We start from the raw sequence: 23,480 nt of genomic DNA on the forward strand, positions 1-23,480 counted from the left end.
ACCATGACATTATTAATGACATTTATATGAAATACTATACTATGACATTTTTTGTGACATTTTTGTGTTATACTATACTATGACATGTTTTTCACCCTTTTTGACATACGCTACTATGACATTTTCTATGACCTTTTTATGACACCTTACATGTTGACATTTTCTCTGACATTTTTATGTCATACTACACTCTTATATTTTTTATGCCATTTTAATGTCATACATTACTATGACATTTTCACTTCACTTTTAAGATTTTTAAAGGCATAAATTGCTCTGCATTTTACATGATTTTTTTCTGACATATTATACTATGACCGTTTGTATGATTTTTTATACATACCGTGCTATAATTTTATGTTTTTCATGGCATACTGTGCTATGACATTTTATTTGATTTTTTTTATCAGTAGATACTATACCATGACTTTTTAAAGATCTTTCGTGACATTATATACCATGACTTTTTATATGATTTTTTTTTTTTTAATTTTTAATTGCTGTTTATAGTATTTCTGTATGACACGTACCTGAAGGGAGCCGGGAGGTAAAATTCCATGGGCACACTTCTGTGCAGTCCACCTGTGACCTGGTTTTGGCTCATCCTCTGCACAGAATCAAACCACATGGGGAGAGGCGTTTTGCATGCCTGAATTTGTAGACTTGCAGATTTTGTTGATTTGGTAATGTTTCCTTGTCGCTTGTGCCTCTACCAGACTAAGCGAAAAGCCTACATAGTTATATTGTTTCTTTCTTTGTATTTATTTTTTTATTGTCTATTACTATGTTGTGCTGTATCGTATAGACAAAGTAAACAACATTAAAAGAGAGATATGGATCAAAGATTTGTGACTGTGTTTTACTTATTAAAAAAAGCCAGAACACAACTGACTTGTGGAGATCTGCACTCTGGGTGCACTTTTCTAGTTTATGACATGTTTTATGACATACTGTACTGGGTATCTAGAACTCAAAGTAGCTATGAGGTCTTAAAATGTCTAAGAAGTGTCTCTGAAAAGGTCTTAACTTGTATTAAATTTAGCTTCAGGATTTATGCATCTACCCTGAAAAGTAATTGTAAAAAATTAATCAAATTAATATAAATAAACCTTTTAAAGTAAGGACACAGAATGGCTAAATTCAACATTCAGAGTCATATTAAACATGCTACAAATAATATTTCCACTTTATTTACATTTAGGACATGACTGTGGTAATACACAGATGATGTTAAGGGTCAAATAAACTGAAGCTGTTACATCATGATTAATGTTTTCCATCCATCTCCATCGTGAGTAAAATGGGGAGACAGTTAAGGCAAGTGTACAGACAGACATGAGCAACTTGTGATTTTACAGCTGATTTATGGCTGCTTGCTGATTCCCAAAATGGTTTGATCTTTTGACTTCCAGCAGAGCAAAATTCACAATCTGGCAGTGCAGATGAATCAGTAGTCCCTGGAGATGTTTTATGATCCTTAATCTATTACCATCAACCCTTTTATACACTCACATTACACTATAAACACTGGGATATAAAAGAAAGAGTATGCAATCTGAGTTCAGAGAGTACACTGTGACTCCCTTGATCATGAGAAGATGGCATGCTGCCCTTATTTCAAACAGCCAACACACAAAAATAACACAAATCTCATTAAATCCTGTTGAAATTAGCTTAAACAAAAAGATGGAAAAACAGGCGTTAAGTTGGTCCTTGCAACTGCTTTTATCAACATGATAAACTGATCCTCTTCTGTCTCCTTTGATGTGTAGTGTCTTTCTGTTGGCAGGATAACTGAACACGTACTCATGTGTATGCACGCGCACAAACATGCAGCATTTTTATTTACAAGAAATGCAATATGAAACACAAAATGTGAAGCTTGCTTAAGATAAGCATCTCAGCTGTAGTATTGTCCCAAATATTCCACCATTTTCCTCTTGAAATACGTGACAGTTGCTGTGTCTGCATGGACACAGAGGGTAACAGCACCTCGGGCTCCAGCTGTTCCCTCCTGCAGACAAACCGCAAGTGGTTCAAGTCAGAGGGTACACGCGCTGAAAGTCACATGAAAAATGGAGAGTTTTATGCCAGGGAGTAGATGGTGTTCATTGGAGAGTGGAGCTCCAGACTTCCCCCAAAGTCCAACTCCCTGACGTCCCTCCTGGTTCCAGTGTACTGGCCGATGAAGGAGCCATCCTCGTTGAATGGCATCTCGCCTCCTTCACCGTAGTCCACCAGACTGTCGTCGCTGTCTGATCGCTTCATCATTGCCTCCATAGACGGCTGGCCTCTTTGAAGCCCTCTTTCCTCCTCTCTGCAAAATAGTGCAAAAGATAAAAACACTGACATTAGAAGACCAGACACCAGAGGACAACGGCTGGACAATAAAACCTAATGTATAAGTACATTTAAATGTACATGTACATACCGCCGAGGGTAAGGCAGAGTGGAGACCCGTGCTATCCTAAAATATGAGGAAAGGTTGTTCATTTGTAAGACAGAAGAGATGATTTTATCACATTTCATTCATCATCCACTCATGAAATGTTTATAACTGTTCCAATTTTCTGAATATACTATCTTGTTAATGACATACTGTAGAAATAACCCATAAAAGGTTTTACAGTTTAAAAGTCAATAGTGTCAATGAGTCAATATTTAGTCTTTTCATACCTTTCAAGAGACCTTGAGTGGTTCAGAAGGGAAAGGAACAGGGTTGAGGTTTGGGGAGGATAAAGGTTTAGGTAGAAAAGGTAGAGTAAATAGAAAAAAAAAACAGAAAATAATGTAAGTGTGATCAAAAAGTTATCATAAATAAGGCCATAAATACTGTAACCAGATTTGATTTGTACCTGTGCAGCATCATGCTAAAATTTAATCAAAATTAAAGGCACCCTGTGGAGTATCCGGCCTCTGGCAGCACTATAGAGCAGTGCTGTATTGTGCACATGCTGGTAACTTGATGTACTTCTGTTCCACTGATCTGCCAGCCAGCAAACTTGTATCTAAATAACAGGGCTGGGTATTGGTATTGGAAACCTTTAAGGTGTTGACCGAAATAATCCAGTACCGTGTAGTGAAGCTTCTCCAGTCACACTATACCTTCATTCAATCCTTTTTGCTTCAGGGTTTTAATCCTAGACTGTCCAGACTTCCCGCCAGATCAGCAAACTTTGTGTTGCCCACATCTCCAGACTCGAAACCACTCTGCTCCCAGTGAATGGTCAGTTCAATGTCTCCCCAGTTAGCATGATCAAACACACCAGCAGCAGCTAGCAACTCACTCACTCTGACAACAAAATGTCTCGACTCTGTTGTCAACCCTATTAATAACCATTAAGTAACGCTAACTGTGTGATGCTAACAGTTAGCCCTGTCACTGTGTGTGGCTGGCACTCTCTACAGTCCAGTTCAGACCAAAGATATGCATCGAGACGAGTTGAAACTGTTCTGCAACGTTCTAAAACCTGCCAGTTTACACCAATGCAACCAGATGAGATAGTGTATCATCTCTATGCAACAACCCTCTATACTCCTGCTCTGATTTCCAGCTTTTCAGGCTTATTTTGTGACTGAATATAATTTGTGGCTTCTTTAAATATGAATGAGGATAGTGATAGTGAGATACTGGCTACAGCTGCATTTGTAGTAGTGATCAAACGGCGAGAAACAAAACAGAGGCACATACAGCGAGCAGCAGCAGCCACCGACCATCCAACACCAGCACACATGAGGACGGAAACAGGGGGCTTGGTGGGAACGGAGCACCTGCGTACTAAAACCAGTGACTGGCAATTTGACCAGCTGAGTTGCGGGTGACACCATCAGCCGGCTTGAGTCGAGTTCAGACGGCCAGTTCACACCGCTGAAACTTTTCTCTGCAACGTTCTAAAACGGTTTCATCACAAATCTGAACTGGGCTTAACTGTACGCAGCGCGGAGGTCACACTCCCACAGCAGCAGCTACACCCCATGCAGTCTGTGGTGGAAAGCCACTTCATTCACATCCTGGGTATCAAATGAAGTACTCTACTGGTATCAGTATCACTTCAAGCGTAGTGGTATTGGTACTGGTAATGTAACTTTTTTAACAATATCCAGCCTTACTAAACAATATGCGATATATAATACTTACAAAAATCGACTCAGAAGACAAAAGAAGAAAAGAAATTGGCTCCACGTGTTTTCCAGGCCTATAGAAAACACTCAGTGAGTAACACTGAGTGTAAACATGTGGTTTGTTTGTTTTTTTACAAGATAACTCCACAGGGCAGCTTTAATTCACCAAATCAAAAGCTGATGCACAGCTACAGAGCAAATGGATGTAAATATAAGGCTACTGTTGTTATAGTTTTCAATAGTGATAGTGCTGTACAGTGTTATGGAAAACATAATGACCTTTTCAATGTTGAGTATTATTACCATGCTACTATATAAGTAACTGTACATGATGCAGCACACCTTGAAACCCTCAATAGGTTTTTGTTTGGTAGATAAACACACTCACTGTAAACGTAATTCATTAACTTATTAGTCTGTGTTGTCTTTCTATTGTGTTTACTTCCCACCAGCTGTCTGCTGCGATGCTTACCTGTAGTCAAATGATCCCTCCTGATCTTTGTCATCCACCAGCTCCAATGAAATGTCTTTTTTGTCCCGCACTGAAATACAAAACAAGCTACACTGTAAGAGGAGACACGGTGTGATGTTATCGGACATCACAGGAAATGAGGAATCACCACCATACCTGGGTATTTCCCCCCTCGGCTCCTTTTGATGAAGCAGACTATGAGTAGGATGAGCACGATGAGAGCCACAGCACACATAATCCCGATGAACCAACCCTGAGTGGAGATGTCCACCTGGTCCTGAGCATATACTGAGACACACACAAGCATGTGCACACACATGTAAGTATAGACATTGTTACAGTCACCTTCTTTTAAGCACTTCAAAATGTTAATTTGGGAGAACACTAAATGTGACAGCAGTAAATTACTTTCAGTGGTGTAGTGGGGTGACTCCTCTGTATGCCATTCCCCTATCCCGATCCGAGTTCGTGCCGCCACAGAAAATCTGTATCGAGTGTAGCGGTCGTATCTCCGGATTGAGAAACTGGTGACATTTGGAGTGAACTCCTCAACTCGGAGCTCTTCTCCCCTGGTAGCATTCACTGTGGAGAGAGTGGAAATATCAGTGCGTTTGGAGGACTCTTGATGCTGGTAGAATGCCCACAACTGAGCTATTAAGTGGCTTACCTGCTCAGAGAGTGCCCACACAAGTGTTCATTCCCTCTTGAGAACATACTTCAGTGGTATTTTGGTCTTTGAGTGCATATATAAGTGTGCTATTATGTGCAGCTGGGATGTGGACTTAAGTGTTGTGTGGAAATCTTTGTCAGATTTAGTGAAATAAACTGTTTCTTTTTGTGTTATTGCTTTTTCTCCGAGGAGGACTGCATAATAGGACATTATGAGGTGTCTGAGAGTGTTTCAGATGGATGTCGGCGTACCTGTCTGGTACTTGAGGATATATCCAGTGATGATACCATTGGGTTCTGCTGGCAGGTCCCAGTCAACGTAAATACTGTCCAGATGTCGCTGTTGGATCCTGAAGGATCTGGGAGCAGATGGTACTACGTACAAAAACACAGCAGGAGACAAAGCATGTTTTTTTTCCACTATGACTTTTTTATGACACTTTTATGACATATTATACTGTGACATTTTCATGACATTTTAATGACATACTTTAAAACAACATTTTTTTATGACACTTTTGTGACATACTATATTATGACACTTGTTATGACATACTTTAACATTTTTTTATGGTATTTTATACTGACTATGATTTTCTGTGCCACGTTTTTATATTTTTTTATGACATATTATTAAATTATACTTTCATGGCATGCTATACTAAGATTTCTTTTAGGATGCTTTATGGCATACTAACTATAATATGTGTGTTTTATAGGGAACAAGACTGTGTTTTTAGCTCTTATGTGTTACTGATACTGTCTTGCATTGGGTTTGCACTTGACTCATTCTCTTGTTCTTCGTTCCCACCCGATCTATCTGAGTTATGTTGCACTGATAGTGTTCCAAGCAATTACAGTCAGTGTATAGTGAATCTAAGTCAAAGTGTATCACTGACTGAACTGGTTAGAAGTGAGGGTGGTGACGAAGTCTTAAAAATGTATGGAAAGGATCTTTAAAAAGGCCTTAAAAGGTACTGAACTTAACTTCAGGAATTCCTGCATATACCAGTTCTTACCTCCTTCAGGTGTTGAGAACTGTATATTATTACTGGGCGGCCCTTCATATCGATTGTTTGACACCACTACATACATCTTGTAGTTGCTATAGGGGATGAGCTCAGTGACGACCCCAGAGGGCTCTGCAACATTGTCTGGAAATGATTGAGACTTCAACCCTCTGTTGACCCTGTGCCACCTCAGCTGACTGCTGTCCCTCCAGTAGTAGACCTGAGAGATGAGAAGCAACACACCAAGCAGTTTAACATTTATGTTCTCAAGTATTCATACATATGTAGCCTATGCATCTAATATTGCTGTTCTTTTTCACTGCATTACATTCAGTTGGCCAAATAACTTCCTGTATTAGTAAACGTCATCATGTATTGGGAGGAAAAGGGAGGAATCAGGATGTGTTGTTCTTATTGTTAGGAATATCTTCCTAACCTGAAAGCAAAACCAGTCATACAAGACATATTTGCATTTCAGAGGTCTAATATGAGGATAAAAACAATAGAATTATAACTGTAAAGGAAGTTTGAAGTAAGTGGTTTAATATTCCACAAAATATCAAGTCAATATCACAAGCGATAACTTTTACGTGCTTAAGTTATAATAATATATATATATTAATATATTTAGCATCATACTTGCATCGGGCCATGTCATTGAGCTAGTTTGCTGTCTCTGTTAAGTAGCTCACATTTGCGAGTCACTTGCAGTCCATTCAGAATGGACCCCCACCAGCTGGGAACCACTGCATGAGGTAAATTTTAGTTTGTCAAAACTTGTTCAAATACAGTCATATCTCTGTTCTCTTCATCCGTGTTAAATATATAACCCTCACCTTGCAGTCACCACAAAGAAGAAATGATTCCTACTTTCCATGCTATTAAATCAACTGAAACTCACCAGTATCCACCACTATGGACTCTCTTAGTGATCTACAGCATGTGCTCAATTTCTATTTTTGTCCATAAACATAAATAAAAGCTTTATTCAAAGTCCATGATTAAGTATTAAATTCACAATAGACACACCTTGTATTCTTTCAATGCTCCCATCATAGAGCCGCGTGACACTGGGTCCCAGTGCACAGTCACCTGAGTGCTCTCAATGTCGGACACCCGCAGGTTCAGGGGAGCAGTTAGAGGACCTGAGGTAAAAACATTGCCCAGCTTTAATCATGATCTGATCTCAAACAAACAAAAACAATGTGGCAAATGCAAAATAGACTTCACTAAGACACATTAAGTTTGTTTTTCCTTCCTGTAGTATTCACCTATATATTATAATGCAGCAGATTTAGGTACTTACGGTCTTCCCCAGAGTAACCAATGACAACAGGAGACTCTGGACCCAGCCCAAAGTCGTTGACAGCCTGGACTTTGATCTCATAAGGAGTGAAGGTATCTGCATCGTAGATGTAGTATTTCAGCCATTTAGTGGTTGCGTTCTTCCACTCCTCTCGGGAGTCTCTCCTCCTCCACCACACCAGATACTTCAGGTGGGGCCCGTTCCACTCTCTGTAGGTCAGAGGCTGAAAGCAGGGTGAACAGCAACCAGCGTAATTTGATTTCATTGTGGTAGAAACAAAAAATGTTAACAGTCAAGATAAATATGGAAGTGTTACAGTTTTTTTTAGTTATTACCTCCCAGCTGATCTCCATGTTATTCCTCCATGTACCCACACCCTTTAAGTTCTTTGGGATGACGTCCGGAGCTGTGCAGGAAAACCAGTGGTAAGATCATAAGCTTTAAGGGAAGAGTTCAGCATTTCAGGAAATATGCATATTCGCTTCCTTACCATGAGTCAGATAAGAAGACTGACACCATTCTCATGTATGTGAGATAACTATGATAAGATATGAACTTCATTCTTAGTGTAAACACATGAGAGTGGTATTGATCTTCTCATCTAACACTTTTTAATGAAGCAAATAAGCGTATTTTCTAAAATGCTGAGCTTGTCATTTAAAATATGCGACATAACTGTCTGTTTTGTTAGTTCACAATCTGTTTCAGACAGGAATGTATTTCAGGAACATGAAACCCACGTGCACCGCTGCTCTGGAAGCGCGTAGATGGACGACTTGGGCGACTCATTCCGATTTCATTGATAGCGATGACCCTGAACTCGTAGTAGGTGAAAGGAGTAAGATGCAGAATGACAGAGTTGAGGTTCCCAGGGTACGCTGAGAGGTTTCTCCACTTCCCAGGCAACCAGTCATCGTCATCATACTGCACCAGGTACTCTGTAACAGAGCAATAAATTGAGAAATACAACACTTAGAGTTTACATCAATGTCTGTGAAAACATGAATGCTTCACACATATCTTCCCCCCGGCAGCACAGAAGATCTACACAATCAGCATAGTTTCAAGGTGGACACCCAAGATTAGTGTCACCAATTCAGTATCTGACCAAATGTCTCCACTTCTCTTCCTGAGGTATGAAGTAATGGCCAGAAAGTGTTTTTGCAGAAAATTATGATGGCGCAGTGCAGTTGACCTTTTTGGATATAAAATGTCATGACGTCATCATTATATCCTATCACACATTTGTGTAACATTTTGTCATATCAAGAGCATGAATTCTTGAGTTACAGCCAAAAACATGCTTCCTGAGGTCACAGTGACCTTAACCTATGACCACCAAAATCTAATCAAGTTCATTCTAAGTATAAGTTTACGTAAACGTTTGTGCAAAATTTGAAAAAACTCCCTCAAGGTGTTCTTGATACATTGTGTTCGTGAGACAGAGGCCAGGTCACAGTGACTTTGACCTTTGATCGCCATTATCTAATCAGTTCAGCGTTGAGTCTAAGTGAATGTTTGTGCCAAACTGGAAAAAAATCTCTCAAGGTGTTCTTAAATTGCATTCCCAAGAATGACACAAATGGGGTCACAGTGACCTTGACCTCTGACCTATGACCATCCAATATCTAATCAAATCAGTTCATTCTTGACTCAAAGTGGACATTTGTGCCTAATTTGCAGAAATTCCCTCATGGCTTTCTTGAGATATGTTCATGAGAATGGGACAGAGGCCAGGTCACAGTGACTTTGACCTTTGACAACCAAGATCTAATCAGTTCGATGTTGAGTCCAACTGAATGTTAGTGCTAAACTGGAAAAAACTCCTTCTAGGTGTTCGTATGATATCGCACTGACAAGAATGAAACATATGGGGTCACAGTGACCTTGACCTATGACCACTTAAAATCTAATCAGTTCATTCTTGACTCAAAGTGGACATTTGTGCCTAATTTGTAGAAATTCCCTCATGGCTTTCTTGAGATATCATGGTTATGAGAATGGGATGAATGTATGGACATAGCGACAGATGAGAGGACAGACAAACAACCTGAAAAAATAACACTTTCAGCCATGGCTACCACCAGCATGGAGGCATAAAAAAACAAAAACAATAATACTCACAAAATCTGAGTTTATTTAGTTGAGCGGCTCTTACCTGTTATAGGATTGTGGTTGCTGTCTCCAGGGACCCAACTGAGTCTAACAGTGCGTTCATATGGATCTGACAACTCCAAATTAGTGGGAGGATCTGGACGGTCTACACACAAAAATACATGAACAATTAAAAATCCAAACATGCTGTATGGTTGATGAAATGTCATTTATTTTAAACGTGTCGTACCCATCACCATGAGGTGTGCTGAGGCAGACTTTTGTTCCAGCTCACTCTTGATGACACAGGTGTAATTGCCCTCATCGCCTCTGTTTACATTGGTGATGACCAGATTTGATTCATCCATAGAGAGTCTGAGGAAACAAGCGAGTAAAACTGGTGAGATTAAGATGCTTTTTGGCCTACACTAAAACAAGACACTGTAAGGGTCCAGTGTGTAGGATTTAAGGATTTGACAGAAAAGGAATATAATATAATAAGCATGTTTTCTTTGGTGTGTTAATCACCTGGAAGTAAGAATCGTTGTGTTTTAGTTACCTTAGAATGAGCTGTTATATCTACATAGGGAGCGGGTCCTCATCTATAGAGATTGCCATGATGCACTGCCATGTTTCTGCAGTAGCCCAGGATGGACAAATCAAGCACTGGTTCTAGATAGGGCCATTTGTGTTTTACATCAGCCACCATAGTTTACAGCCCCTCCAGGTTGACAGCATCAGAAAAACACGTATTTTTTTAACGTGAAACTGCTTTATTCAGCGTTTTTACTGGTTTAAACCACCAGGTGTGTTTGTCTTGGAGAGGCAGAGACCTCTGTGGATAATTCGGCTCCTGGTAGAAACCTCCTGAACAATAAACAGTGAAGTAGTTCTAGCTGGGATAAGTTTCAGCTGGTTGTATCAGCAATCCTCACCACTAGAGGCCACTAAATCCCCCTAAAACGTACACCCTGCTCCTTTAATTGAAAATAGTGTACTCATATATGGTGTATGTCTCTGTAGAGTTCATTCAAAAAAAGACGTACCTCCAGCCAAGAGTGACGTGTCTTTTTTCTTTCATCCAGGTGGTTGTGACAGGAGTTGTGACATCTGATGTCACACCACACTCAAGGCGCACGTCGCTTCCACGCATGACTTTCATACTCTGTGGTCTTGTAACAATTAAGGTAGGCTCTGAGAGGAGAGGATTAAAAAAAAAAAAAAAAAAAAACTCACAATGGGTCACACAATTAAACAAGTATAGATAAAAAAAAGTATGTGTGACTTTGCCTGACATCAAACTGAACTGTGAACTCCTTACACTTCGTTTCCATCATTAGTCTGACATTGTCTCCACTCTAAATGATTTCTGTCGGGGAAGGGGAGTCGATCTTCTCCAAACAATCACAAGAGGCCGACATATGAACCTGAATCTAACATAATTTTAAGATCAAACTGATGTGGGCGGTTTTAAAGGTCTGTACCCAGCCAAAGTGTGACCCTCACCTTTGACCTCTATTCGGACTTGATTCTCGTCTCTTCCTGCGACGTTGCTGACTATACACAGGTAAGTTCCCTGGTCTTCTATCCGTATGCGTTTGATCTCCAGAGTCCCGTTACCATGGGTCTTAAAACGATTTCCTTCCAGATTCCCCTGTCCATATTTGGACCTGAGCAGACCCACAAACACAAACTGTGAGCAGATGTCTGAACACACTCTTTGCATTAAAATGTCAATCAGTACGTTCTCACCATCGCAGTTCAGGCACTGGAGAACCAAAGTAGCGGCAGTCTACGAAGATACGACTGCCCTCCACCACCCTTAGGAGTTCATTCCTGGGCCCAAGAATACGTGGCGTTGCATCTGGAGAAATATCAATGATAAATAATTAACTTCATTATGATTATAAAACAACGTCCTGTTTCCTTTAACCTCTGTGGTCTATTGCACATGGAGTCAATTTACTGATTTCTTCAGTTGCCAAATCCCTGATTGTGATTTTTGTGTAGGTGGATAGAAAAAGACGAAATAGAAAGAGTTTCTCTTTACGCAAAATACAAAATATCTTTTGGTATTATCACATTATTACTCAGGCTACTGCCATTGGGGAGAGAGGTGTCTCTTCCATGATGGATTTTAGTATTTACTATTTAGTCATGAATATTCATGACTGGATAAAAATAAAGCATGGATTACCTATCACATTGTGTATTTAATTTATTTTAATGGTATAGCATTTGAAGTTTTTAAACCTTTTTCAGGTAACCACCACTATTTAAATGCTCTTATATTGCATATACATGCAGGTTTGTTATCAAATGCATATACAGTACGCGTTCACAACTTTTATCTTAAAATTCAATTTCAAAACATTTCCATAATATGAAAAAAAGGGAGTGCTGCACTGGGTGTAGTTGTGAAAAAAATCAGGTGCTCTTCACGGATGGGGCAATTAGTCACTTAAAGATAAAACCAACAACTGGCCAGCTCACTCAGTGTAAAAGTCCATAGTACAAGCAGGCAGTCCAAAAATGCATCCGAGGCACTCTGATCCTGAATTAATACATAGATAACCAATGCAAAGGATTTTAAACTACAGTCAGAGTGCCTTGGATGCATTTTTGGACTGCCTGCTTGTATTAACATTTTCATAATATCCTACTTATTTTTGTGACTGCACAACAGTGATGCAGCAGTGAAGCAACTTAGACGTGCCATGACACTGAAAATTGGAGTGAATCGACTAAAACATTAAGAATTGTCAGCATATACCTAATGTTTTTACTATTTTATTTATTAAACTGGTGACTGTCGCTGGCAAACCACTGAGAAACTTCAACTTATGGCTGAGTGAAAAACAATGCATTACACTGTAAATATCATGAATGACAGAGTGGTTACTTACGTAGCACATTGACAAAAGCATTGGCCAGTAAGTACCCAAACTGATTGGAAGCATTGCACTGGTAGACGGCAGTGTTTTCAACGGTCACACTGCGGAAAGTCAGTGTGTCTCCTGACACCTGTCTGTTAGGCTGCGGTGTAGCACCTGGGGAAAAAAAAAGTTATTTAGATTTACTTTAACTAGTAGACTAGTTAGTAGATATGCAAAGACTTACTTTCAATTGGTTCCCCGTTGATGAACCAGCTGACTGTGGGACGAGGAGCTCCGTCAGAACGACACACCAGGCGTCCATTTTCCTCCGGGGCCAAAACCAAATCAGTGGGTTTCTCCAGCCAGAATGGAGCAGCTGTCAAATACAAGTATTTTAGTTGTTTCATTACTGTGCAGTAAGAACATACATGTTTCTGAAAGTGCCTCTCACCTTTGACCCTGACGGTTATCGTGTGCTGGATGTATCCGATCTTATTGGTAGCAGTGCAGGTGTATTCACCCACATCCTCAAAGGACGCCTTCGGGATTTGAATCATCTTGTTGAAGTTCTTTACTTTCATGCGTGGCGTCACCACCAGGTCGTCACCATCCTTGGTCCAGGTAATACGAGGAGTTGGCCTTGATGACGACAAAAAAAGCTTTACACATGATGACTTTCATGGAATCAAAGTCAAAAATAAAAAGCCCTGCAGTTACAGTTTATCTCATGATCTAGCGTTGAGACTCACTTTCCCCCAGCGATGCACTCCAGGAGGAGCTCCTCCCCCAGCAGAACCAGTATGGAGCTGGACGAGCCTGTGGGAGACAGCCAGGTGGGGGCCGCCTCAACCACTGTGCGGGCTGCAGAGGAACCAAACCAGAAGAGACAAGTGTTCACAAACCCTTTCTGACTGTTAAACAACACAAGACCACAGTGCAAGTTAACTTAGAAAATGAGAGAAGACAGCTGAAGCAGAGCACTCACTCACCACAATTAGTGAGTTTAGTTGGAGTAAATGAGGAATCTTTTTGGGGTATCGTCTGAAATAAAACAAAATGGTCCAGTTTGTGGGTAAAGTAATGACAAAAGCCAGGGAGTAAATGGAAAACATTAGGAATGATTGTTATTAGTGTATCTGTTTGGTCAGGACAGATCAAGTTACTATAGATGAAGAGAGCAGACAGTGTTAATGTGCAACAGCATTTGGACAATACACTGTGTAAACTGTTGTCCATGATGTAATGCTCGTCCAGAGTTGATGAGGGTTTTTTATAACTCATATACTAAAAGAAATGATCACATTTACTTTAGATACGTTTAATTAAACTTACTATAATATCAGTACCCTACAGTCATTAACAGTATGTTGTACTAGACTAACATGTTTCAGTAAATCACATGCACATTTTGAGACAGTATAGCAGCGCTAACATAAGTCAGCACCATTAACCTTTCTTTTTATGATGTGCTATAACATTATCAAGCAGGATTTGCAGCTTCAAGAGCGACAGGTCCTTGAAGGCTCACAACTTTTTTCACCAGTGGCCAAACAATTAACACTGCTTGGATAAAGTGTTAGATCCCTTTTGTTTAACCAGAAACAGCCCCAAAATCACCATTGCCAAACCAACCAGACTCCATTTAAATAAACAGTAATTTTAGCATCTATGTAGCCAGCATGTTTTACACTGAACTGGATGAATTAAAGGTTAATTTTAACCAAACAAGAGTTGGTCATTGTGGGAACAGTGGAAGGATGAACCGAGATGGTTTCAGTGAGTTTCAGTTTGTTTCTGTCGACTGTGTGTTTTACAATGATAAAATATATGTGCATTTAAATGGAGTTTGATGATCAATTTGGGGGGCTATCTGGATCATACTCTTTAACAAAAGGGTCTGCCTCTGTAGGGATCCTTTCCATAATTTTGTTAGACACTTATAATAACAATCCCTGACAGTTTACATTGCCAGCTGCTTCTGGTTTTAACGCTCTCTGTCAATATTGGATCAGTTTAAAAATAAAAAAGTTGTTACCATTAGTCACTTAGACAGAAAAATGTGGGAAAATAGGGTCCCGGTTAAAAAAAATACCCTTTAGCTCTGGATTTTTAAGTTTATTTGACATGCAGAAAGTGACACAGCAATTAATTTCCCCCTTAGCGCAGAAGGATGTGACGTTTTGTGGCCGTTACCTTAATACCCACTGTCTCTTTACCATAGTATGCATCCAACATATTTCTAATTCAGTTTCCAATGGATGTTTTGTTAGCAGAAAAGGCATTATGAACATGGTAACCGAAAACAACACATGAAAATGAATATTTTAACATCTGTGTAGGGAAAAGTTAATACATGAAGAAATGAATTCAAACAAGTCAAACATCTTCTAGTGTGTTTTGCTTGGAGTGCAGGGTTTTCTTACTTTTACTGGTCTTAAGCAACTACCACAGATTCAGAATAGAAACTGTTTAACCTGACCCACAACAGGTCAAAGACCCCTGCCATAACTCAGGACAATCTTTAAACCACAGATCTTTAAATCCAACCACAGCTGTAACTACAGCAGAGTGTTTCCTTTACATCCAGTGTATGATGTCTGAGGTTTATCCTTGCTGCATGTAGGAAACACTTGAAAATGTCTCTAAAAAAATCAGATGTGAATAAAAACACAAGGTGATGGCTGAAAGCTGGACACTATGGACACACAATCATACTCACTTGTTAGCACTTTAACAACTACAGGCATCTTCTGCTGGATGACATTCTTGTAGGGGAAGCGGGCATTACAGCAGTAATCAGCAGCAGAGTCGTTGACCAGGACGTTGGAGAAGTACAGATCTCCGTTAACTCCCATGGATACCCTGCGGTCCTGCCGCACAGGCTGCATGGTGGGGAAAGCTGTCTGAATGGGCCAGGTGAAAGGTCTCGCGTATGAGCCTGAAATAAAGTCACAGTTCACAGAAAAACACGTCAGTAGCTAAAACTCTTGACAACTAGTTTGGTTAGTAGACAGTTAAAAAGCCTCCCTGTTTAGGCTTATTGATCCAAACTTTTAGAGATGTAACTCAAGACACCTACAGCTGCTCATCCAGTAGGTTTCAGGTTTCGGTGGGCCTGGTGGCGGGTCACAGGACAGGACCAGAGGCAAGCCGGCACTGACCACCACAGGCTCCAGAATCTCCCTCGGCCACACAGGAGGTCCTGCACAAGAGGGAAACAGGTGAGCAGCAAAGCCAGGGGTCTCATTTAAAAACACTGGGTATACACAAAACAAGGCCTGAAAGAGGCGTACGCCACTTCCTGCAGAAAAGTTGTAATCTTTTAAAACACACTTGATGGGAGAAACTTTGACACATGCTTACAAATGTTTTGGAAATGAGAAATTGGTGATGCAGATGGTGAGGTGGAAGCCTGAGCCTAGAAACTGTCGAGCCACCTCAACTGACCCCTTCCGACACAAGGCAGCAGCGGCTCTACTCCGAGCTCCCTTTGTATGTCTGAGCTCCTTACCCTATCTCCTATCTTTCTTGTTGTCATGATTCTACTGCCTCGTTTTTTCTTTTTTGCCTTAATTGGATGGACAGATTTAGTTTGAAAGGAGGATGCAGCAAGGGGCCGTGGGTTGGAACCGAGCCCATAGCTGCTGCGACAAGGACACAGCCTTTGTATTTGGGGTGTCTGCTCTACCAGGTGAGCTAGTGGGTGCCCCCTACTGCCTCATTTCAAGCTAAAATTCAATACAGTAAAAAGTAATGCAGCTGAATTCTTAATGTCAAATTAACAGACAAATTGACGGAACTTTTCTGGGCCATGAGAATAACATTGGAATTCTTAATTTAGGTAGTGTTCCCCTTTAATGGAAAAATTTGTTTGATAACTGAGGACACTGTGCTGTACGTCTCCTGTCAGTTGTGGATATGAACAAATAGTGTGTTCTCTAACAGTCTCAATACGGATCTTACTGTAGAGTCGTAGTCTGATCTTGTTGGAGTATGCAGATCCATACTGATTGGAGGCAATGCACTGATACTCTGCTTCATACTGGTCTGGATTGTTCCAGGCATAGATGTCCAGCGTCCCTGAGCGCCTTCGCATCGTTGCTTGGGAGTCACGCGCCACGTTGAAATATTTCCCGTTACGCCTCCATGAAAAACTTCATGAACATGTAAAGAAAGAATAGAAAAAACAGTGAGGTGGTGTGCAGACAGTAATGCCTTTAACAAAAAGCTGCGTCAGCTCTTACATGGGATGAGGGTTTCCTTTGGCTTCACACTCTATAACCATGGTGTCTTTGGGGTCAACAATATGATCCTTCATCGATTGCTTTATGATGGTCGGGGGCTGCCTGACTGTGGGCGGAGAAATAGTTCAGATTAGTATGTTAGAAACTTTTATGGTAAGACTATACATATGACAAATTACAATATGCAAGTTAAGTAACTAACTCACTTTCCAGAGGAACGTCGAAAGCCCAAACACTCTGCCACAGAAGCAGCAGCAGCGCTGGTTCGACCAGTGTCCCCATCTTTACAGAGCATGGAACCATGCAACTCTTCTCTTCACCAAGTCTCCTGGTCTCAGATTGAATGGAATAAAATATTACATTCATGTCATGTGGTTAAAATCCAGAACAAATGACTGTACATGAAACATCTTACTACAGATTTAACTAATGGTTCACAAATCATCTGTAATGCAGCAATAAACATCTCAGTCGTGGAAAAAATGATACTACAATGTACAAACTGTGGCTGTGGTTAGTAAAAGTCCCGCATTCAAAATCCTGCTCAAGTAAAAAGAGATTAATATCACCAGCAGAATAAACATTAAGTATTAAAAGTAAAAGTACTCATTCTGCAGAAAAATGCCCCCTGTGAGTGTGTTTTATACATCAATTACAATTATATAACTTGTAAGTTTTTACTGTTGTAGGTGCTCAAGGTGGAAGTTGTTTCAACTACTTTATATACAGTTCTGTAGCCTAATACAGTGGTTCTCAACCTAGGGGTCAGGCTCTCTACAGGGTCACAAGATAAAACACGGTGGTCTTCAGATGATTAAAGGGAGAGGGAAAACCAAAGTTTTGTTGCATGTTGTTGTTTTGTGTGTGTGTGTAAAATATTGTAGTTTTGTCTTGGGTGTGTCAAACAGATATTTAAATAAAACCATCTTAGAAGTTACAAAGGGAAATCAACTGTTAGGACCCTCTCTTACACCTGGTGCAAAGCAGCACACAACACAACGCAACCATAATTGCTAGTTTCAGACCGACGCCGTCATTTCCACAGTCAGCGCCCGTGTTGTGTAAGTAGCAAATGTACTTGTGCCCATCTGTGTCCAAAGTGAGGTGTGGTTGGGCACATTGCTATTTTGAGGCAGCAAAAAGTGACTGCACCATTGACCACCAAAAAAAACAAAAAACAAAACAAAAAAAAATTTCCTGCTATTATTCAGATAGTTGTGCCTTCATAGGTGGGTACACTCGTACACTCTGTTTGTTACACACATAAGGACTCAGGGATGGGTTGAGGAAAATATAAATGATATTCTCTAAAATGTGAACATAGCAGAGATCACAGCAGAGCTGCTGTCTGACTCTCTGTTAAGAGAGAAACTGTGCACATTTACGCACGAGGAGCAGCGTAACTTCACTGATTATTATTATTATTATTATAACTCTGTTTCTTCTGTCACATTTATAACTACAGGTTTTACTTTTGCTGCTTAAATGTCCCACAATATTTGCTGCAGAGACTTTACTGCTCTAACTGCATCTGCCATGTGAATAGCAGTGTGCAGAAGAAGAAGAAGAAGAAGAAGAAGAAGAAGAAGAAGTCACAGTTTAAATAACAGAACAGATGATGACTAAAATGTGTCTCAAGCTCTTGACTCTGGCAGAAGTGTTTCATTAAATGGCCCTACTCAAAATCTTTTCGCCCTGATATTACAGTAAATATGCAGTGACCCGCAGGTCATGTTAGTCTGAGCTGAACAAAAAGTTATCAGTGCCTACCTCTCTCATGTAAAGTCAAATCAGGGCTCTCTCCTCCCCATCTCTGTGACCTTCACAGCACATCGATAATCCCAATGACTTTTCTCCACGTAATTATTCTTGTTTGTGCAGCACACCAATTAAAACTTCAGTCCTTCAAATATCAGGTCAAGAGCCCTCGAGGAGTTGATACACTTCAGTAATAGAGTTTCTGTCTGTCACTGCCACTTACACTCTGCCCACCCAGCTCATGAATAATGAATGAGCGCCATACACCACCTACTCCTCACCCACATCACTTCACTGTTCTGACCAGGCTCTCATGATCCTGAACAATCCAAAGTTTTTCAAAGTTTGTTCACACAATAAACAAACTGAGGCTCTCAAGAGATGAAATAAACATTTGGATTTATGACACCAACAGCTGGGACATTTTATATGAGTTGGACCGAGATCTTGAGCCTGATTTTTATTTTTCAAAGCACCAATTTGCATTGTTGTTGGTTTTGATGACATCAAAATGTGGGCTTTATTGTTGACTGGAGGGAACTGGGGAAACAGAGCATGAAAGCAATGTTTGTTTCTCTCATATGAATTTTACATGTGACAGATTTCAAGTCACATGACTCCACAGCGCAGTAGCCCTGACGAAGGATGGAAAAATTCAACAATCAAAATTTCCTCAAGAAGAATCTGACTCCTTCTTTCTTTACTGTTAACCCTCTGTGGTATTAGATAACAAACCCCCCACTCCACATCCTGTATTTTTAATTTCCTCCACTTTTCCATAGTACTAATTAGAACTTATCCTTTGTTTTGCAAGACATTTCTTTTCCACACTCAGCCATTCACATGCATATTTCCTCAGAGGAGGAAAAGGTCATTACCATTCAGCTGAGAAAATCCTACAAGGGCAAGCAGCAGTTTTCTTTTCTGGAAACAGTGCCAAAGTTGCAGGAGAAGCTGTATTTGTGTTAAACAAAAGCCATCTCACGGCTGCCGACAGAGTCCTGACCTGTGTAGGCTTTCAGGCATCCACACGGGGCTGCGTATACAAACCAGCCCTGACTGGGCTCAACAATAGCTCGGTGGTGGGGAGGGAGGGGGGTAAAATGAGGTGGCTCTACCTACAGATGCAATTAAACTCGTGATTAAGATTTGTATTCAGAACTCTGGTAACAAAGCTGGCGTAAAAGTGGGACGTTTGCGCACTGATTATAATGACTTAGACATATTTTCATTCATATTTGGAAAGAGTATGAGACCACATGTGACGTAAACTATTAAGACTCTCATAGCTGTGTAGCTGACGCTCTGCATCCTCCAGCCCTCATCCCCTCCTCTGTGTTCGCAGCTGAAACACAACCTGCCTCACACAGAAGACAAAAGCAGAAGTGGTATGTTGAGCTTCTTGGCTCTCAGAATGGGCTTTTTTTCACCCCTCCATACATTGGACTGAAGCAGGCCTGGCAGTGAGCAGTGATCAGTGCCATGCACCAGATTGCACAGTGAAGAGGCAGAGAGGCGGACAGAGCCAGCTCAGTGACGACAAGAAGGTCTCTATGCTCGCGGGTCTCCTTTGGCACGTGTGCCCAGGGCTCGGCTAAAAGCAGATGGCAAGTGGGAGGGAGCGTTCGACCGCACAAGCTGCCTGTTCAGACCCGGAGCACCTTTCATTTGCACTTTGACGTCAGTGCATCAGGGAACGCACAAGACGAAGAGGCCGGGGAGAAACTCCAGGACACTGTGCTAAACTGAATCATCACCTCTGTGCTATCAAAACATTACTGTCTCATAAACATGACCCCTGTGATTATGACTTTATGGTGAGGTGAAGGAAAACCACAGCAACAAAACATTTTCTAAAAAGCACCCTGACACAAGAGTCTGCAGCCACGTTAGCAACTTTGTGAGCTAGATGCTAATGCCAGCATGCTAACACACTCAGGATAACAAAACTAACTGTTAGCCAATTAGCACTAAACACAAACTACAGCTGAGGCTGATAAGTGTCTTGAGTAATCTCAAAGCACACCTGTATTTATATCTGTGCACAATAGCCTCTATAACGTGTGTTATTACTCTTATCATGACATAAATGTTTGTTTTTATTTACTGATATCAAATAACATTTGACAACCAACTATTACTCATGAAATATTTATTAACAAAATTATTCAAGAATTCATTTTAAACAGTTTAAAATTACATCAAAGCACCAATAACACATCCATTTAAGTGGGAAATAATGTAAGATAATGTGATGTGTTATGGTCACACACTTAAAATTTCCTCGCACAAACGGCCACAATTTCTCTGAGTTTTTTTTTTTTTTCAAATTAAATTAAATTACTTTTTTTCTTCTTAATTAGGAAATGGGTGCGCACAACATACTGATACAGTCAATTAAAATAGTCAATCATAACTTTTTGTAACGGCCCAGTTGAATATTGCAAACTTCAATCAATCAATCAATCAATTTTATTTATAAACAAACTTAAATTGATTTTAAGATTCTTTTAATAACTTTTAAAGCTCAACATGGTTTAGGGCAGAGTTATATAGCTGAGCTTCTGACTACCTATTCTCCAAGTCCTGACCTAAGATCCTCAAGCCTACCCTCACTAGTCGTCTCCACATGAAAGCTGGTAACTAAAGGTGACCGGGCTTTTGCCATCAAGGCCCCGAGGCTCTGGAATTCTCTGCCTGAGGAGATTAGGCTGGCTAGCACATTACCTGTTTTTAAATCTTTGCTTAAAATATAATTTTATAGGAAAGCGTTCCTTTTGGTGCCAGATTTGTACCTTTATTTCCTTGGTATTGTTTTGTTGTCTTATTTCTATGCACTTTGTGAAGCACTTTGTAAAGTTGTTTAGATAAGTGCTATACAAATAAATATTATTATTATCATTATTGTTATTAGTATTAGTATTAATTATCATTATTATGATAATGTATGGTTATCACAAAACCCCACGGCACACCAGGATTTGCATCGTCGCACACCATTTGAGAAGCACTGTGTTAAGGGTCACCAGAGTTATTACAACTGATCCTGAGGAGGAAATGATTGTCTGAACCAAGTTAAATTCAACATACGTAGTTATTAAGACTCAAAAACACAAATAACCACCTCATGGTGGCACTAGACTAAAGTCAGGGGATTACCAAAGTCAGTCAAATTTGTCATGTGAGGAACATGAGTGTCTTTAAAAAAATCATGGCAATCCAAAGCTGGTGTTAGATATGGTATGTTGTATATAACTTATCTAAAAAGCAAAGATCTTTGTGCTCAGCTGAGATCTGGTATTTTAAATTTAACTGATGAAACTGGACGGTATGTTAACATAGAAGAAGGAAAATGGATCCGTCTGAAATGTTGTCTAAACGATAGAGAAAATGAGATCCTAATGGTTTTCTACTGTCCTTTTTATTGTGACCTGTGAAATGTCTTTTTTGTTAGGATGAAAACAAATACAAGACTGAGATGGGTGTCACATATGAAAGATTTCACCAGTCTGGTAGAACAGAAGGGAAAAAGCTCAATATCAAGATGATCTGCAACAATTTGGTAGTTCCTTGTATGAATAGTTCATTTTAGATACTGTTTTGTTTAATTTTTAGTTTGTGTTTCTTTGCTTTTCCAAATGTTTTGTATAGGCAAGACCGGAAGATATATGTAAAATAATGGTGGGATGGGCCAAATGTTGAGCACGACACAAATTTAAAAGAAATAACAATTAAATAAATAAATAGATAGATATTTCAGTCTGGACCAAAGTGATTGACGAGTTGACTGACCACTCTGTTAGCATGGCTAAAACATAAAGACTGATGGATATTTAAATGTGCACCATCAGGGCAATTTTTAAGTTACCCTCTTAATATTAACAATCAAATGCACATCATATTTGTCACTGAAACATTGCCACATAAAAAAGGGATGCAAATTCATCCCAGTCGTCACACTGGCAGGTGTGAATGCTGAACAATATTGTGTTCACTCTCATACAAATCTGCTGATGCAGCTGTAGACCCATCCCACTTCTCAACTCAGACTATGACATCATTAAAACCTGGACAGCCGTCTTGAACAACAGCTCCATGGACTAACACTCCTTCACGTGGCAACACACTCGATGCTCCTCCTTAAGTGTCCTGATACTGTCTCTGACACTGTGTACATTATATGTAAAAACTAACATTTAAAATCAGCAAAACAAAGTACAAAGTGGTGAATGTTAGGGCTCCTACCTTAAGTGTGAAAGCGGACTCCTACTTTCTTCTCATTTCCTGTCGCAGTAGATTCACATCATCTTCACAGAGAGCTTTCCAGCAGCATGTGGTTAATGTGTTGTAACTCCACCAGCTTAAAGCAGGTGACAGGCAAGATAACAGAGACTCGTGTGGCCCGTCAGGATGGCCGTCCCAAGCCTGGGTCACACGCCTGGCAAACAGGGCCTGGGAGCCTATTATAATAAATCCATTGTGAAATCCACACATAAATATAACGTCATCTCCACAGTGATGCAAGAATAAAGTTAAACACCACTGACATGATATGTATGAGCTGGTGGATTAAGTTTAGGCGTCATCCAGCTCCTATCTAGCAACAATCAGCCACAGCGTGCTTAAAAGATCAAATCATTTTTTGTATTTTTTCATGTGTGCTGTTGATGTGCAGTGTGTGTTAGATGGGGGGTGGGTTACTGACCTTGTGTCTTCACTCTGGCTGGCACGAATGTACACTCTCTCACACAAAGCGTTTCTGTCTGGAACAAAGTCAGTCTATTGTGGACAGGGAGGGCACGGCTTCCACACACACATGGGGGGGTTTAACTCGTTACATTCAAGTGATTGGATGGCTTCTCCCTCATTGATAAAGTCTTGCATCATTTGTCAAGACCAGGGTGATCTACAGTATTTATTGGGTTTACA

The 23,480-nt window shown here is 40.2% G+C and overlaps 1 protein-coding gene across 1 annotated transcript; it reads right to left on the minus strand.

Moving 5' to 3' along the window:
• Positions 1 to 1,166: 1,166 nt before the first annotated feature.
• nfascb (neurofascin homolog (chicken) b) lies at positions 1,167 to 23,457 on the minus strand. The gene is made up of 27 exons (XM_078169860.1): positions 22,797 to 23,457; positions 17,000 to 17,121; positions 16,794 to 16,899; positions 16,513 to 16,703; positions 15,629 to 15,751; positions 15,269 to 15,487; positions 13,299 to 13,410; positions 13,001 to 13,188; positions 12,794 to 12,925; positions 12,580 to 12,723; positions 11,426 to 11,537; positions 11,180 to 11,343; positions 10,720 to 10,867; positions 9,924 to 10,048; positions 9,738 to 9,839; positions 8,320 to 8,517; positions 7,915 to 7,985; positions 7,580 to 7,802; positions 7,303 to 7,418; positions 6,283 to 6,493; positions 5,516 to 5,638; positions 5,003 to 5,176; positions 4,751 to 4,882; positions 4,595 to 4,664; positions 2,677 to 2,688; positions 2,432 to 2,467; positions 1,167 to 2,317 (listed from the first exon to the last, which is right to left on the minus strand). The coding sequence occupies exons 2-27, from the start codon at positions 17,094 to 17,096 to the stop codon at positions 2,086 to 2,088; spliced, it is 3,561 nt and encodes a 1,186-aa protein (XP_078025986.1). The 5' UTR covers positions 17,097 to 17,121; positions 22,797 to 23,457; the 3' UTR covers positions 1,167 to 2,085.
• Positions 23,458 to 23,480: the final 23 nt, after the last annotated feature.

Source organism: Epinephelus lanceolatus, chromosome 8, assembly GCF_041903045.1.
Source record: "Epinephelus lanceolatus isolate andai-2023 chromosome 8, ASM4190304v1, whole genome shotgun sequence".
Lineage (NCBI taxonomy): Eukaryota > Metazoa > Chordata > Actinopteri > Perciformes > Serranidae > Epinephelus > Epinephelus lanceolatus.